The sequence below is a fragment of the Natator depressus genome, chromosome 6, assembly GCF_965152275.1.
Source record: "Natator depressus isolate rNatDep1 chromosome 6, rNatDep2.hap1, whole genome shotgun sequence".
NCBI classification, from domain to species: Eukaryota; Metazoa; Chordata; order Testudines; family Cheloniidae; genus Natator; species Natator depressus.
In genome coordinates this window covers 50,564,707-50,579,072 of record NC_134239.1, presented here as the reverse complement: position 1 = coordinate 50,579,072, position 14,366 = coordinate 50,564,707, and the positions used below count along the sequence as shown (strand labels likewise).

General features: G+C 44.3%; 1 protein-coding gene across 4 annotated transcripts in view; it reads right to left on the bottom strand.

Annotated features, from left to right (window-relative positions):
• Positions 1-14,366, bottom strand: part of CAPRIN1 (cell cycle associated protein 1) — an 82,339-nt gene that overhangs the window by 41,610 nt on the left and 26,363 nt on the right. For all 4 annotated transcript variants that reach the window (XM_074955254.1, XM_074955257.1, XM_074955255.1 and 1 more), the window contains exons 5-6: positions 1,917-2,155; positions 1,694-1,776 (exon numbers count right to left, since the gene is read on the bottom strand). In XM_074955254.1, the coding sequence (XP_074811355.1) occupies positions 1,694-1,776; positions 1,917-2,155 (322 nt within the window). The remainder of the gene's footprint in view (positions 1-1,693; positions 1,777-1,916; positions 2,156-14,366) is intronic.

Here is a 14,366-nt window from a genome sequence, read left to right as displayed (position 1 = left end):
AATTGGTTGGGATACATGGAGTCATTTGACATCAGAGGCAAAAGTTGACCTGAACCTGTCTGTAAGCCTATATCATAACTACATACAATTTTTAATAACTTAGCTTTTTACAAAAAAAATTCTTCAAATATAGCATAGACACAAGATTTCTATTACTTTTATATATGGAAAGTTTGAAGAATTTTCTTCCGTTAAACTCATTTGGGAGTGAATTTAAGTATGGTAGATGCTAAATTTCTTAAAGAACACAGTTTTCAATGGATTTTATGTCCAACTAATCTACTGAATTTTCAAAAATTTACTTCTGTGCTCAAAAATTAAGTTGTGTAACTTTGGATGATACACTGCATTTTTCATATACAGCAAAGAAGTTAAATCCTTGCTTTAAGTGCAAAATGGAATTCAGTCTAAAATATGGAGTCACAACAAGCACCTCCCTAATAAGCTGAATGCACTGTAAAGCATACATCTACATATCTTGGGCCCACACAAGAAAATCCTAATAGTATCTAGTTGTCACTTAACATGCCATGTTTTGTTATAATTTACAAGTAATTATTCTTTTGTGCATTATTTGTAATACTGAAAATACTAAAAACAAAACCCTGATTTTAACACCACATTTTCTAGCGATGAAGAAAATAGAGTACAATTTCAACTGTAGAATAAGCAGCAACTGTAAATGAAAGCATATGCAAAGATTGCTTTTTCTTGACAAAATTCTGCTTTACGTACAAAAATATTTTATCTTCCTAAAACTCTAAGTTATTTTCAACAATTCTTGACAAGGTTAGCACATCCTTATGTCACATTTTCAGCCTAAATTATCTATTTGGTCCAAAATCACAAAGTATAATTATGTCAGAGAATTATTGTCTCAACAGTTATAGCAGTTTTCAGAGAAAAGCAACCAACCCTGGAAATATTAAACCCCTTATCCTTTAATGGTTTATCTCATTCACACAAATATACTTCAAAAACATCCATTCTGTGAAATGTAATTGCTGAGATTTGTTTTAAAACCACACTCCTTTAATTCCTCCAACAGGAAGTTTCATTTCATCTCAAATTAAGCAATATGTTTGGATATATAGCTGTTTTCATAAAACCACATATGTAGATGGATTTACTTACAATAATAAAACAAACCATTTCTTGCTAAGAAACCAGATGATATTCTTGCCAGATTTTCCGAAGAGCTTAACTCCCATTTAAGCACCTCAACAGAAGCTGAGGTCGCCTGAAAATTTGGCTACCATTTAAGCATTCCATTAAAAAAAAAAAGTCATAATTTGCCAATTTGCCTTGTTTAAGGTCTAAAACTAACCAAGTACACATTTAGTTGAAAAATATTCCTTGCATAACCCACAGTTTTCTAGAAAGCAAAAAACTGCTACTAAGCACGATCAGTGACAGAACACTGCTAAAGCAGCAGAAACTGGGGGCCCAGTAAGTGATGAGTAAGGTTGTGTCAGTGCCAAATACAATATGCACTAAGTTAGCATTTCACTGAACTACAGTTACAACATAGCTGAGACTAAGATAATTCAGTCACTATCCTGACAAGCAATTAGCAAAAGATAGCAATTCTGACAGTTAAAACTATAATCACAGGCATTTGTAATGTAACTTTTACTCATATATTTCGTATATTTTTTCCTTGCATTCAATCTTCTACTTTAAACATACTTACAGGTAGTTCCACAAACAGGCTTATCCTTCCCTTCCAGTAAGTCCCACAGGTGAATGGATGCTTGTTCATACTGTTCGTTCAACCTTCAACAAAAATATTAATTAATTGAAGCATAACATTACTTGACAGGTCTCAAAATTCTTATGCTGAAGATAATTAGAATAAATGCACTGATCAATATTAACATTACAGAGATTACTTAATAGTAAAACTAGCACATTACCTCATCTTCATGTCCCGCTCAGGGTCAACTAGCTTGTAAAACTCATCCAGCATTGTCAGTTCCTCCTCTGTCAGTACAGGGATGCCATTTGAGCCCTGTTTCAGGTCACTGCGCACTTCATCATCTCCTAACTTGTCCAAAATAAACTGCAGCTCAAGTACAGTCTTTAAACGTTTCTGTTCAGCTTCTTCTCGCATCAGCTGCTCCCGGCGGGCTGTCTTCTTTATTGTTTTCTGGATCTGCTCACAAGGAAAGGGGAACGTCAGACTACTTAAGATAGGTTTCAGAGTAACAGCCGTGTTAGTCTGTATTTGCAAAAAGAAAAGGAGGACTTGTAGCACCTTAGAGACTAACCAATTTATTTGAGCATGAGCTTTCGTGAGCTACAGCTCACTTCATCGGATGCATACTGTGGAAACTGCAGAAGTCTTCTGCAGTTTCCACAGTATGCATCCGATGAAGTGAGCTGTAGCTCACGAAAGCTCATGCTCAAATAAATTGGTTAGTCTCTAAGGTGCCACAAGTACTCCTTTTCTTCTTACTACTTAAGATAGATCATTTTGAGTTGAAGTCTAACTCGATCCAGTACAGAATCTATGTGTTCAGGGAACTGGCTTTTACATGCCACCACAAATACTATAATTTTGTTTATATAAAGCCATGGTACTCAAGACTGAGGTGCATGATCCGCAAGTGGTTCTTTGATATGACTCTTGCAGCTCTTTACAGAACATACTAAAATACTGTGATATAATTAACAACCATAATGCTTTTACATTATTAACCGATTGTAGTTGACAAAATAATACTTGGTCAATCATTTTGCTGTGAGAATCTATCTATCTATCTATCTATCTATCTATCTATACATACATACACACACACACAGCCATCATACTGTTTAAACATGAATATATAGTACTATGGTAAATGAATCTATGAATTCACAAAACTGTGGCTCTTTTGGGTAATGCAAATCACTAATTTGGCTCCTGAACCACTGAGGTCTGAGTACCACTGCTATCAAGCTACTGGCTCTAATCATAATCAATATAACCATCTTTAAGATTTTACCAAGATATTCTTCATATGTAGTGCCAATGAAAGTATACTCCACTAAAAGAGAAAAATAACTGACATTTACCAACATTATCGAAGATCAACTTTAGAGACCTACCGTTGGAATATTATATCATGATCCCCCACCAAATCCACCTGTCTATTCATATACAGAGTTATAAAAAGTCAGATGGAAAGGGCTGTGCCAGAGCAGTACAGGAATTCAGCTTCAGAAAAGAAAAGGAGCACAGGTGCTCCAGAGAAGAGGAAGAGCAACCCTTCGTCATCAATCTGCATAAGTATTGGTGACAAACAGAATAAATCTTCTGGCTAGTGACCTCAGGGGTTCACACAACAAATTTTTTGGTGGCCTCAGAGCGTGGCCACCAACTACTGCTGGTCGTGGCTCTGACAATTTTTCCTAAAATACTTTATTTGTTTTTGTTAAAGTTAATTATGCACATACACATGTCCAAACCATTGCAATTTATTTATGTAAGGTTTGGGGGGAGGTCTTGGGTTTTTTTTTTTCCACTCAGTAATAAAAATGTACAGTTGTCTCTATTCTTTACTGGACCTAAACAGAATAGAGAAACAAATAAGGTACTTTGCACGTTGTCTTTGTTGTTGTTTCTTTTCCTTTTTCGGTTGCCTTTTTTTTTTTTTTTTTTTGCTGCTGTAGAAAGGAATACTTGTATGTTAACATCACTTTTCACAGCCTCCCAGCTAGCTACTAAGTCTGCTGTGAAAAGTGGTATTAAACAAATACAAATATCCCCGTTCACAGCAGATTTACTCAGCCCTTGTAAGCCCAGGGACAAGTTAAGTCCTGGATGAGGTGAGTAGGGAGGCAGCAGGGGCCTGGGGGGAGAGGGGAGGAGAGAGAAGAAGGGAGAAACCAATTCTATTTCTCCAAGTCACGGAAGGACAATGACTTTGTTCCTTGGCAGACTGTGGGATTCATTTAAAGAGATGCAGCAGGGAGAAGACTTGGTGGCATGGTAGAAAGAAGAACAATTACTTATTTTACAGTAACTGTGGTTCAAGACACGTTGTCCATGTGGATGAGAAGGTTACTCACCTTGTGCAGTAACTGAGGTTCTTCGAGATGGCTGTCGCTGTGGGTGCTCCACTTTAGGTGTCTTGGCACCCTGTGCTTGTAATCTGAGATTTGTAGTAGCAGTGCCTGGTTGGGCCACGTATGTGCTGTAGCCATCTCGCGCTTCTCTAAGTGGTTACATAGTAGTGCACAGCCAACCATCCCCCAGTTCCTTCTCTACATCAGAAGATGGCATTAAACTCCAAAGTGTGGGCTGGCAGGGGAGGGAGAAGGGAAATAGTGAAGCACTCACAGGGACAACCATCTCGAAAAACCTCAGTTACTGCACAAGGTGAGTAACCTTCTCTTCTTCAAGGAGTGTCCTTGGGGGTGCTCAGTGGAGGGGTTTCAGAGTTGGTTCACTGGACGGTGGATAACACTGAGTCCAAACTGAGTGTCTGCTGCTGATTGTTGTTCTAAAGCATAATGTTTACTGAAAGTATGGGCGGATGCCCAGGTAGCTGCTTTGCAAATGTCAGTGACAGGCCACAGATGTTGATAACGCTCTGGTGGAGTGTGTGTGTGTGAACTCCAAGTGGAGATTGCAGACTGCTTGTTTGATAGCACAAATGAATACATACAGATATCCATTTGTAGAGTCTGTTTTGAGATGGCTTGGCCCTTCGAACGTTCTGTTATGGAAATGAATAGTTGAGATGATTTTCTGAATGTTTTTGTTCTATGACGAAAGCTAATGCTCTGCAAATGTCTAGCGTGTGGAGTGAGGCCTCCCTGTTGTCAGTATGGTGCTTCAGGAAAAATACAGGTAAGTAAATGGGCTGTTTTAAAATGAAAAGGGGTGGCAACCTTGGGTATGAATTTAGGGTGCGGTCATAGGAGTACCTTATCCTTAAAAAAACATAGCATAAGATGGGTGTGCCATTAGGACACCTAATTCTCCCACCCCATCTTTGCTGATGTGATGGCAATTAGGAAAGCAACCTTCACTGTTAAGTGCAACAAAGCAAGTTGCAAGGGATTCAAATGAGTTTCCCATGAGACTGCATAGAACAAGGTTGAAATCCCACATGGCAGTAGGGTTTCTTAGTGTGGGATAAGTGTTTTCCATGCCTTTAAGGAAGCATTTAGTCATCAGGTGAGCAAAGACAGTGACTGCGTCCACCTTGTCGTGGAAGGAGGTGATGGTTGTCAAATGTAATCTGACTGAGCTGGTGGATAGCCCTGATTTTTTAAGTCCCAGAATCCTCGACTATATACCAGGGCCGACTGTGGAAAAAATCTGTTTGTACTTGCACCAAGTGCCGAACCGTTTCCACCTGTGTGTCTTTCTTGTGCTTAGAATCTGACCGTTCGGTAGAGTAACTTTCACTTCCTCGGAACAGTCCTTCTCGACCCCCATTAGCCATGGAGTAACCAGGCCTTGTGGCGGAGTACTGCGAGGTTGGGGTCACGGACAAGCCCTGCATCCTGTGACAGAAGGTGAAGCACTAAGGGAAGGGTTCGAGGCAGTTTCACTGCCATCTGTCTCAGGTATGGGAACCACGTTCGTCCGGGCCACGTGGGTGCAATGAGAATGACCCTGGATTTGTCCTGCCTGATCTTGTGAACGACTCAGCTCAGTAGCGGGATCAGAGGAAAAGCATACATCAGTGGCGCTTCCCATTTTGCGAGGAGAGCGTCGCCCAGGGAGTGGTGTCCCAATCCAGCCAAGGAGCAATATTGTGGGCACTTGGCATTCTGAGCTGCTGCAAATAAATCTATGGAACCCCCATAGTTTGAGAATTCTGGGATCCATCTCCGACTCATGGATTTGTGAGAAATCTCTGCTTAGTTGGTCCCACTGTTGCGTTCCGACATCTCAGCAGATAGGATGCCAATATCTCTATGCTCTTGGTGTTGCACCAATTCCAGAGGCGTATTGCCTCTGCACATGGAGGGTGTGATCGTGCTCCCCCTTGACGATTTATATCGTACATGCATGGTATATTGTCAGTAAGGATCTTGATGGCATTGTTCTTCATTTAAGGGAGAAAGTGCTTGCATACATTTCGGACTGCCCTTAGCTCCAAGGATGGACTCTGCTGGGGACCAGTGGCCATGGATTGATTTGTCACATAAATGTGCCCCCCAACCAACTAGAGAAGTGTCTGTCATGACTGTCACGGTTGGAAATTTTTGTTGGAAAGGGATTCCTGAGCAGATGTTCTGTGGTTGTGTCCACCATGTTAGCGAGTCTTTTACCCCGCAGGGCTTCTGTTGAGAGAATGTGTGTGTGTTATATACACAGTTCGAAGCCAGGCCTGTAAGCACTGCATGTGGAGCCTGGCATATTGTACGACAAACATTGTTGGCGACATGTGCTGCAAGAGTTGTAAATGTGTGGCAGATGTTAGTGGGCTGTCCATCACTGTTGAAATTTAGGTTGACTAGGGTAAGGAAGCACTGTGGGGGTAACATTGCTGTTTCTGTGAGATGACTGAAGTAGGCTCCTATGGATTCCAACAGTTAGACAGGAACCAGGGTGGACTTCTGTACATTTATTTGTAACCCAAGGTCTGTGAATAGGGTTATCGTGGTTTGCGTGGCATTTAGCACTCCTTGCTGCATTAGTGCCCTTATAAGGCAGTCATTTAAGTATGGAAATATCACTCCTTGTTTACAGAGGTGAGCTGCAACAACAGCAAGAACCTTGGAAAAAACTCTTGAGGCAGCTGACAGGCAGAAGTACACAGTACACAGGCAGGGTAGCACTCTGTATTGGACATGCGGATTCCCTTAGGTGAATCGCACAAATCTTCGGTGTGCCAGGTTAAACTGTAATATGAAAATAGGCATCCTGGAGGTCAAGGGCCAAGAGACAATCTCCTTTCTCTAATGCCAGAATTATCGCAGATAAGAGTCACCATTTTGAAACGTCATGTTCTCACAAATTTGTTGCGTTTTCCCAAATCCAGGATGGGTCTCCACCTGTCGTTCTTTGTCTGAGCAAGAAAATAAATGGGAATAAAACCCTCTCCCCGTGTTGAGATGGTACAGGTTCCACAGCACCCAACTGTACAAGGTGGTTTATTTCCTGTTGTAACAGGTGCACGTGACAGGGGTCCCTGAAGAGGGACGGGGAAGGGGAGTGGGTAGGTGGGATAGAAATAAAAGGGATGGAATAACCCTTCTGGATAATCTCTAGAACCCATTTGTCTGTTGTGATGGTGTTCCAGACAAGATAGTATGGTTACAGACTGTCTCCAAATGGGCAGGAGACTAGATCTGGTTGCAGAATCAGAGAATGTGGAGGTCTCGTGCCCTCGACCACACCTTCAAAATGATTGTCTGGAAGTAGATGGCTGAGACATAGAGGCTGATCTTAGTTCTGCCAACGTCTGGTCTGTCTTTGTTTAAGTCGTTGGTCATTCTGTCTTTGGGGTTGAGAGTATGGGCAGCCTGGCATCTCTGGTTGTAAAACTTGCCTTGTTTCTTTTTGTTTGCAGGTACATATATGCTCAGGGTTTTTAAGGTCGCCTGTGAATCCTTTAAGGTGTGTAAGGACACATCGGTTTTGTCAGCAAACAATTTTTGACCCTCAAAGGTTAAGTCCTCCACAGTGGATTGGACTTCCCTGGGGAACCTGGAGAGGTGGAACCAGGATGCACGGATGTAGTGATGGACTGTGCTGCCATGTCTGCAGAGTCAAGAAAGGCTGTAGGGCTGTCCTGCCCCTCAGAGATGTTTGCCTTATACTATTCCTTTTTGCCATCGGGTAAACTTTCAATAAGGTGGTCAATGGATGATTACCTGTTTTGTTCATTCCCTCTGGGGCACCTGGCATTGGCCACTGTCGGAAGACAGGATACTGGGCTAGATGGACCTTTGGTCTGACCCAGTATGGCCGTTCTTATGTTCAATTCCAACATTTTGTGAAACAGATTATGTGTGTACTTTGCCAGTACGGCCAAATAATTGGCTATGTGGAACTGGAGTGTGATAGAGAAGTACGCTTTCTGACCAGAAAGATCTAGCCTTTTCCAGTGCTTATCATGCAGGGTAATTCCGGACTCGTGGTGCTTTTCCCCTTTGGTTGACCACATCCACCACCAGCGAGTTTGATGCAGGGTGGGTGAATAAAAACTCAGCTGCTTTTGCTGGCACATAATACTTTCTGTCAAACCTCTTACAGGAGGGAGGGGCTGTGACAGGTGCCTGCCAGATTATTTTTGCAAGGTCCACGATGGCATCATTAATTGGCAGTGCTATCTTTGCTGTTGGGGATGCCTGGAGTATGTCCTGAGCTAGTGAAATGTCCAGAGATTCAGCTACCCTTCTGAAGAGTCTTGAAAAGATTTGAAATCATCCCCCATAGTGGGGGGTGGTAGCATTATTGTTTCATCTGCTGACTAAGAGGAGATGTGAGTGGTTGGCAGGGTGTCACCTTCAGCTGTGTCCTCAGGCTCCTCAATCTCCTCTTCTTGTGTCTCTAAGGGTGCTGGGACAGCTGGTGAAGGGGACTGTGTTGTTCTAGACCTCAGTGGGTTAGGGGGCCTGAGGCTTTGGGCCCTACACATAAGGCTCAATGTTTGTCATGGAGATCACAGATTCTGTTATTTTCCGTGACTTCTGCAGTGGCCCGTGCAGCTGGCTCGGGAGTCGCCTGAGCAGCTGGGGAGCCCCTGGGCCAGTCATGCTGGCTGTTGCTGGGGCAGTCTCGGGGCCTCCTGCAGCAGGAGTTTGGGTGTGGGGAGGGGCTCAGGGCTGGGGACGGGGCCCATGCTTACCTGGGGGGGCCCTCTCCAGAAAGGCAACAAGAACTCTCCTCCCTCAGCTCCTAGCTCCATGTGCTGCCTCCACCCACAGGCACTGCCCCCGCAGCTCCCACTGGCCACACTTCCCAGAAGAACCAGAGCTTCGTGGAGGAGTGGAGGCAGCATATGGAACTAGGAGATAGAGGTTGCTGCTTCCCAGGAGCCAGGTAGGGAACCTGCCCCAGCCCCGTGGCCCCCCTCCCAAGTTTTAGTAAGGGGTATATAGTGAAAGTCATGGACAGGTCACGGGCCGCAAAGTTTTGTTTACTGCCTGTGACCTGTCCATGACTTTTACTAAAAATACCCAACTAAAACATAGCCTTACCTATACATTGCCCACGGATCCCAGTGTGGCCAGTCAGGTGGCAAGGGTATAGGAGGCGGTGTCTAGGGCTGCCCATACCAGCCCCGCATGTCTGTACAAGTTTGGTGCTGAGAGGGTCGAGGTTTAGATGAGGAATGGCGAGGAGTGTATATTACTTCCTCATCCTCTTCTTCCTCATCGCAGGAGAGAGGAGGGGCTGATCCACAGGGAGTGGTTACCAGCCTTGGTCCTAGTCTTACTGAGGTACCACCGGTACCAAGTAGGGGAGTTCCAGGCACGGAGGCCACTATCAGGTCTGCATGCCTCATGAATTGCTGCGGAACCGCGAGGCTCAGTGCCAGGGACAGCATCATGCACTGACCAGGAATTAGGGTCACAGCTGTTGGTGCCAACAACTTGGAGCTGTGCTGAATAGGTACAGCAGGTGGTGCCATCGCAGTGCTCAGTGCCAAGGTTTGATTTTACTGAGTGCACCTCCATTAGAGCTTGCCTGCACAGGGTCTTCAACTCCTCGGGACATCTCAGTACTGGACGTTCCTGGTGCCTCACTGTCCAGCGCTCTTGGAACCAGGCAGATTTCTCATTTGGAGATCGCTTTTTTAAGGCAAGTCTCATTGTCGAGATGAGTGCAACAGCTTTTTGGTAGCCTTCCTAGGAGCAGGCTCCTTAGCAGCTGTTGAAGTAGATCCCTTGTCAGACGCTGCCACTGGCGACCGTTGGCCAGGAGGTGTCCTGGACTCGGGGTCAGAGGCAGGTTTGATGGATTTCTCCATCATCAGGCGCTTCAGTTGGAGATCCCTGGCCTTCCTTGTCCTGGCAGTCAATTTTCTGCAGTGTGGACACTTTGGGGTAATGTCCGCTGCCTTGGTGAGAGACACACACTGAGTGTAGTAGTCAGAGACCGGTATGGAAAGTCTACAAGTCAGGCAGCTTTTAAAGCCAGATGAGCCAGACATGCCTGAGACCGTGCGAGTCCTTTGGAGAAAGAACAGGGATAACCCTGTTTTTCTCTCCCCTCCCCCCCCCCTTTTTTTATTTAAGGCAATAGTCAAGTACCCACTGGGGAGGGAGGGGTAAAGAGGAAAAGGGAAAGGTTTTCTTCTTTAAAGAAAGAAATATATAAACTAAAATATAAAATATAAAGGGCAAAGGGGTAGGGTAGATAACTACACCTAAACTAACCCTATCAGAAACACCACAAGCTATTAAGCTTACCTGAGATAAGAAAAGGCACCGCTGTCGCTCCGACTCAAGCCAACGGCGGTAGGGAAGGAAGTGGGGGACGGTTGGCTGCACACCACTATGTAACCGCTCGGAGTGGTGTGAGATGGCTACGGCGCATGCTCGGCCCACCGGGCACTGCTACTACAAATCTCCGATTACAAGTGCAGGGTGCCAAGTCACCTAAAGTGGAACACCCAAAAGGGACACTCTGCAAAGAACCCCTACCTACTGGTGGACATGTACCTCACATACAAGAGGAATCTTTTGACCAGCACTCAATTAGGTTTGCACTTGAGCCTTGCATGTCCTCATCATCCCTCCCCCCTACAAGTATATAGGCAGAGCAGCCCAACTGTCTTTCAGTTCTTTCACTGAAAAAGTCAATAAATATGGACTTTGAAGGAGCTATGTAGGAAAGCAGGTATTGGGATCCATCCAGACAAAACTTCTTGAAGAGCCACAGTATACCGTAAATCTTCTTTGAGTCTCTGGATCCTACTTATGACAGCCAGACCTTTCACAGCCTTATCTAATGCCACAAATAAACTGAGTGATTTCCCAAACAGTTCTCTTACCTAAACAAAGAATAGCTCTGGAAACAACTAGAGCATGGAGCTGTGCTTCTCTCAGGTGTATGGTTTGGGGAAGTTGACTGTGTAAGTGAAAAGAGATACCATGCTGGTGAGGAACTCAGGGTGGGGTCTCAGTAACACCTTATCCCAGTGAAAAACAGTGTAAGGGGTGTCTGTCATTAGTTCTTGAATTTTGCTAACTATCCTGGCTGAGGTTATAGCCATGAGAAAGGTGATTTTGAGACTCAGATGAAAAGAGCACTTGGATAAGGGTCTAAAAAGAGATTCCACAAGAACTACATTAAAGTCTCAGGACTGAGGAGACTCCCAAATGGGAGCAATAGGTGTGAACCAATCCTTTTAGAACTTTTGAAGCAATGGGATGAGAAAACACTCGATTTAAATGAGAGAGTCATTGTGAAACGGCAGCTAAATGGACCCTGAAAGAACTGATGATGTGGCCCGATAACCTGAGTTGGAGAATATAATCCAAAACCTTGGGAATAGAAGCTTGCAACGGGTCAAGACCTTGTTGTGAAGTTCAGATGGAAAATCTCCTCCATTATGATCTGTACACTGGTTTCATAGGGTATGTCTATACAGTAAAGAAAAACGCACAGCTGGCCTGTGCCAGCTGATTCCCGTTTGCGGGGCTTAGGCAGTGGGACTGTTTCATTGCTGTGTAGACTTCCAGACTCAGACTGAAGCCTGGGCTCTGATACTCTAGAGCCCAGAATTCTACACAACAATAGAATAGCTCTACAGCCCCAGGCCCCATGAGCCCAAGTCAGCTGGCACTGTCCAGCTGCAGATTTTTCTTTGTTGTGTAGACATACCAATAAAGAACAGGAGACCTTCTATGGGTATCACTTGGATTTCTATGGAACAATCCATCTGCTCTGCTCAAAGAGTTGGTTGAAGAGATGGGGGATCTGGGTGGGAATTTGTCCTCGATTCTGAGATATTAAATCTGACAGATCAGGAAGAAAAGTCAATGGCTGTTTGGACAGATGCAATAAGTCTGGGAGCCAATACTATCTGGCCCAATAAGGGGCTATCAATATCACTCTGGCTGCATCCTGCCTTATCTCCCTTATGACTTTGGGCATCAGGGGTATGGAAGAAGATGACCTTGAGACCAAGAGATGAGAATTTACTTGTCAGAGGAGATTCTAGTCATTGTCACCAGAAGACAGACAGTTCTCAAAAAGAAAGTAAAGAGGGTAAATTGAAATGGGGGGGGGGGGCAGTAAAGAGTGTGATCTAGTGGACAGGGTACTGGACTAGGACTCTTGAGACAGGGGTTTTGTACTCAGCTTTAATGACTGTGGACAAATCATTTCATCTTTGTGCCTCTTTTCCCCCTCTGGCGCACTGTCTGTTTAGACTGTAAGATCTTTGTGGCAGTGACTGTATATATCTGAACAATGCCTAGCATACTAGGGCCTCACTCCTGGTTGGATATCTAGATGCTACTCTAATACTAGTCACTCACAGCAGCTGGCTTAATGCTTGTGCGAACCCATTAACAGTCTATCTGGCAGTAGAAGGTCCTAAAGCAGCAAACACAAATATGCTTTTGACAGTAGTGTCTAAATTTCTGCCTACGAAAATAAAACATTTTCTGAGATGCTGTCAGTCTTATTCTTAGAAAAGGCTGACTATATGCGATATCGGAAATATATTCTCTTCTTAATAGGAAATCAATGTTTGATACTTCAAGGTGGACCTGGGATCGTTTCCCTCCTCACTATCTCACCCAGGAAAGAATCCCAGATCTCGAGCTTCAAAAGGGAGCTCTTCCATCTCTCTTTCTATATGACTGAGGAGACCAAAGCAGCTCAATCAAGCAACAGCTGTAGCTACAAACAGAAGAGCCATATATGAAGCTTCATAAGTATCTTTCATACAGTATTTTACCACTTGACTTCTGGCCTCTGTTGCCTCCTTTCCATTGTATAAAAATAGTATTGTCCTAGGTTAGAAGTTATACTAAGCAACGTGAGTGATATTTCGTCACTTTAATCTACAAGATATGGCACCTATTAGGTAAGCATCCTTCATCCAAGCATCTAAAGCATGTTTGAGGGTCTGAGAGAAGTAATTCTCTAACTACAATGCAGGCAACCATTAATCTCCTTTTTGTCAGATTTGGCATCTCTGTGGAGATGTTTATTCCTTGAGAATCATTTCTCTAACAACTCTAAAACTTCCTTAGCACTAAACTTCTAAATTAAGAAGAAGAACTAGCCCTAATTGGGGAAGAAAAATTGAGCTAGAAGGCAGCATCTGATTTGTTACTCCGGAACCGACTGGCTCTCAGAAACCAGCTGATCAAAAACTGAAAAAGCACAAGACAAGGCTGTCAGAAGAAGAAAGCTCTTGATTGCTGAGCTTCACATGTGAAAAGGTAGAGTCCCAATGCAAATGGGTAACTAGGAACTGGCCCAAAAAAGCCTGAATGGCTCTGGCCTGGTCTACACTACAGTTAGGTTGACATAAGGCATCTTATGTCGACCTAATTATCTCAATGTCTACACTGCAGCTTTGTCCTGCCGATGTAAGTCCCCTACTACGTTGACATAACTCCACCTCCACAAGAGGTGTAGAGCTTATGTCGCTGTAGTTAGGGTGACTCTGTGTAGACACACACTTATATGGGTTGATAATGCTAGTCAATTTCACAGCTCCAGAGCAATGAAACTGACAAGGAAGAGGGGCATCTAGAGGTCAGTGTCCCCTGGGCTGCTGTCCCCCACTCCTTGTGCGGGGGGAGGGGGAAGGGGGAAGAGGACAAGAAGCCAGGGCAGCTTCTCTCCTCCCCTCCCACCCCCTGAGCTGGGACCAATGGCTGTCTTGCCAACTTCTGGGCTCCATGGTGGAGCTGTGAAATTGACATGGCTGCCTGGCTCCCAGCAGGGAGTGGGTAGGGGGGTGCACCAAGAAGCGCAAGGCAATTTTCCCCTGGTTCCGGCAGGTAATTGGGAGCCCAGGAGCTTGTGGAGCAGCCTGGCTCCCAGTCAGGAGCTGCCAGTGGAGCTCTCAGCTCCCGACATTGCCCCTCTTCTCTCCATGGAAGCACTCCCGGTGAGGACATGCACCACCAACCCAAGGAGGGTAGTGTGGACATCAGTAATTACTGCAGTAGCTCTAGGTTAAGGTAATATAGGTTGACTTAAGTTTTGAGTGTAGACAAGCCTTTACACTTGAATCAAATATAGGAACTTATACGTGGCATGTATTGATGCCCTTCTGGAACGTCAAAAGACACCCTTCTGTGTGCAAACTCAACATGCTTCCAAGTCTTAAAGACACACAAATCTGATGTGCTTACACTGATTAAACAAAATTTTGCTGTTTTTATTTCTCTTCTCAATCACTGCTCTAGCTGCTTTATTGTGTTTAAAAATGTGCTGT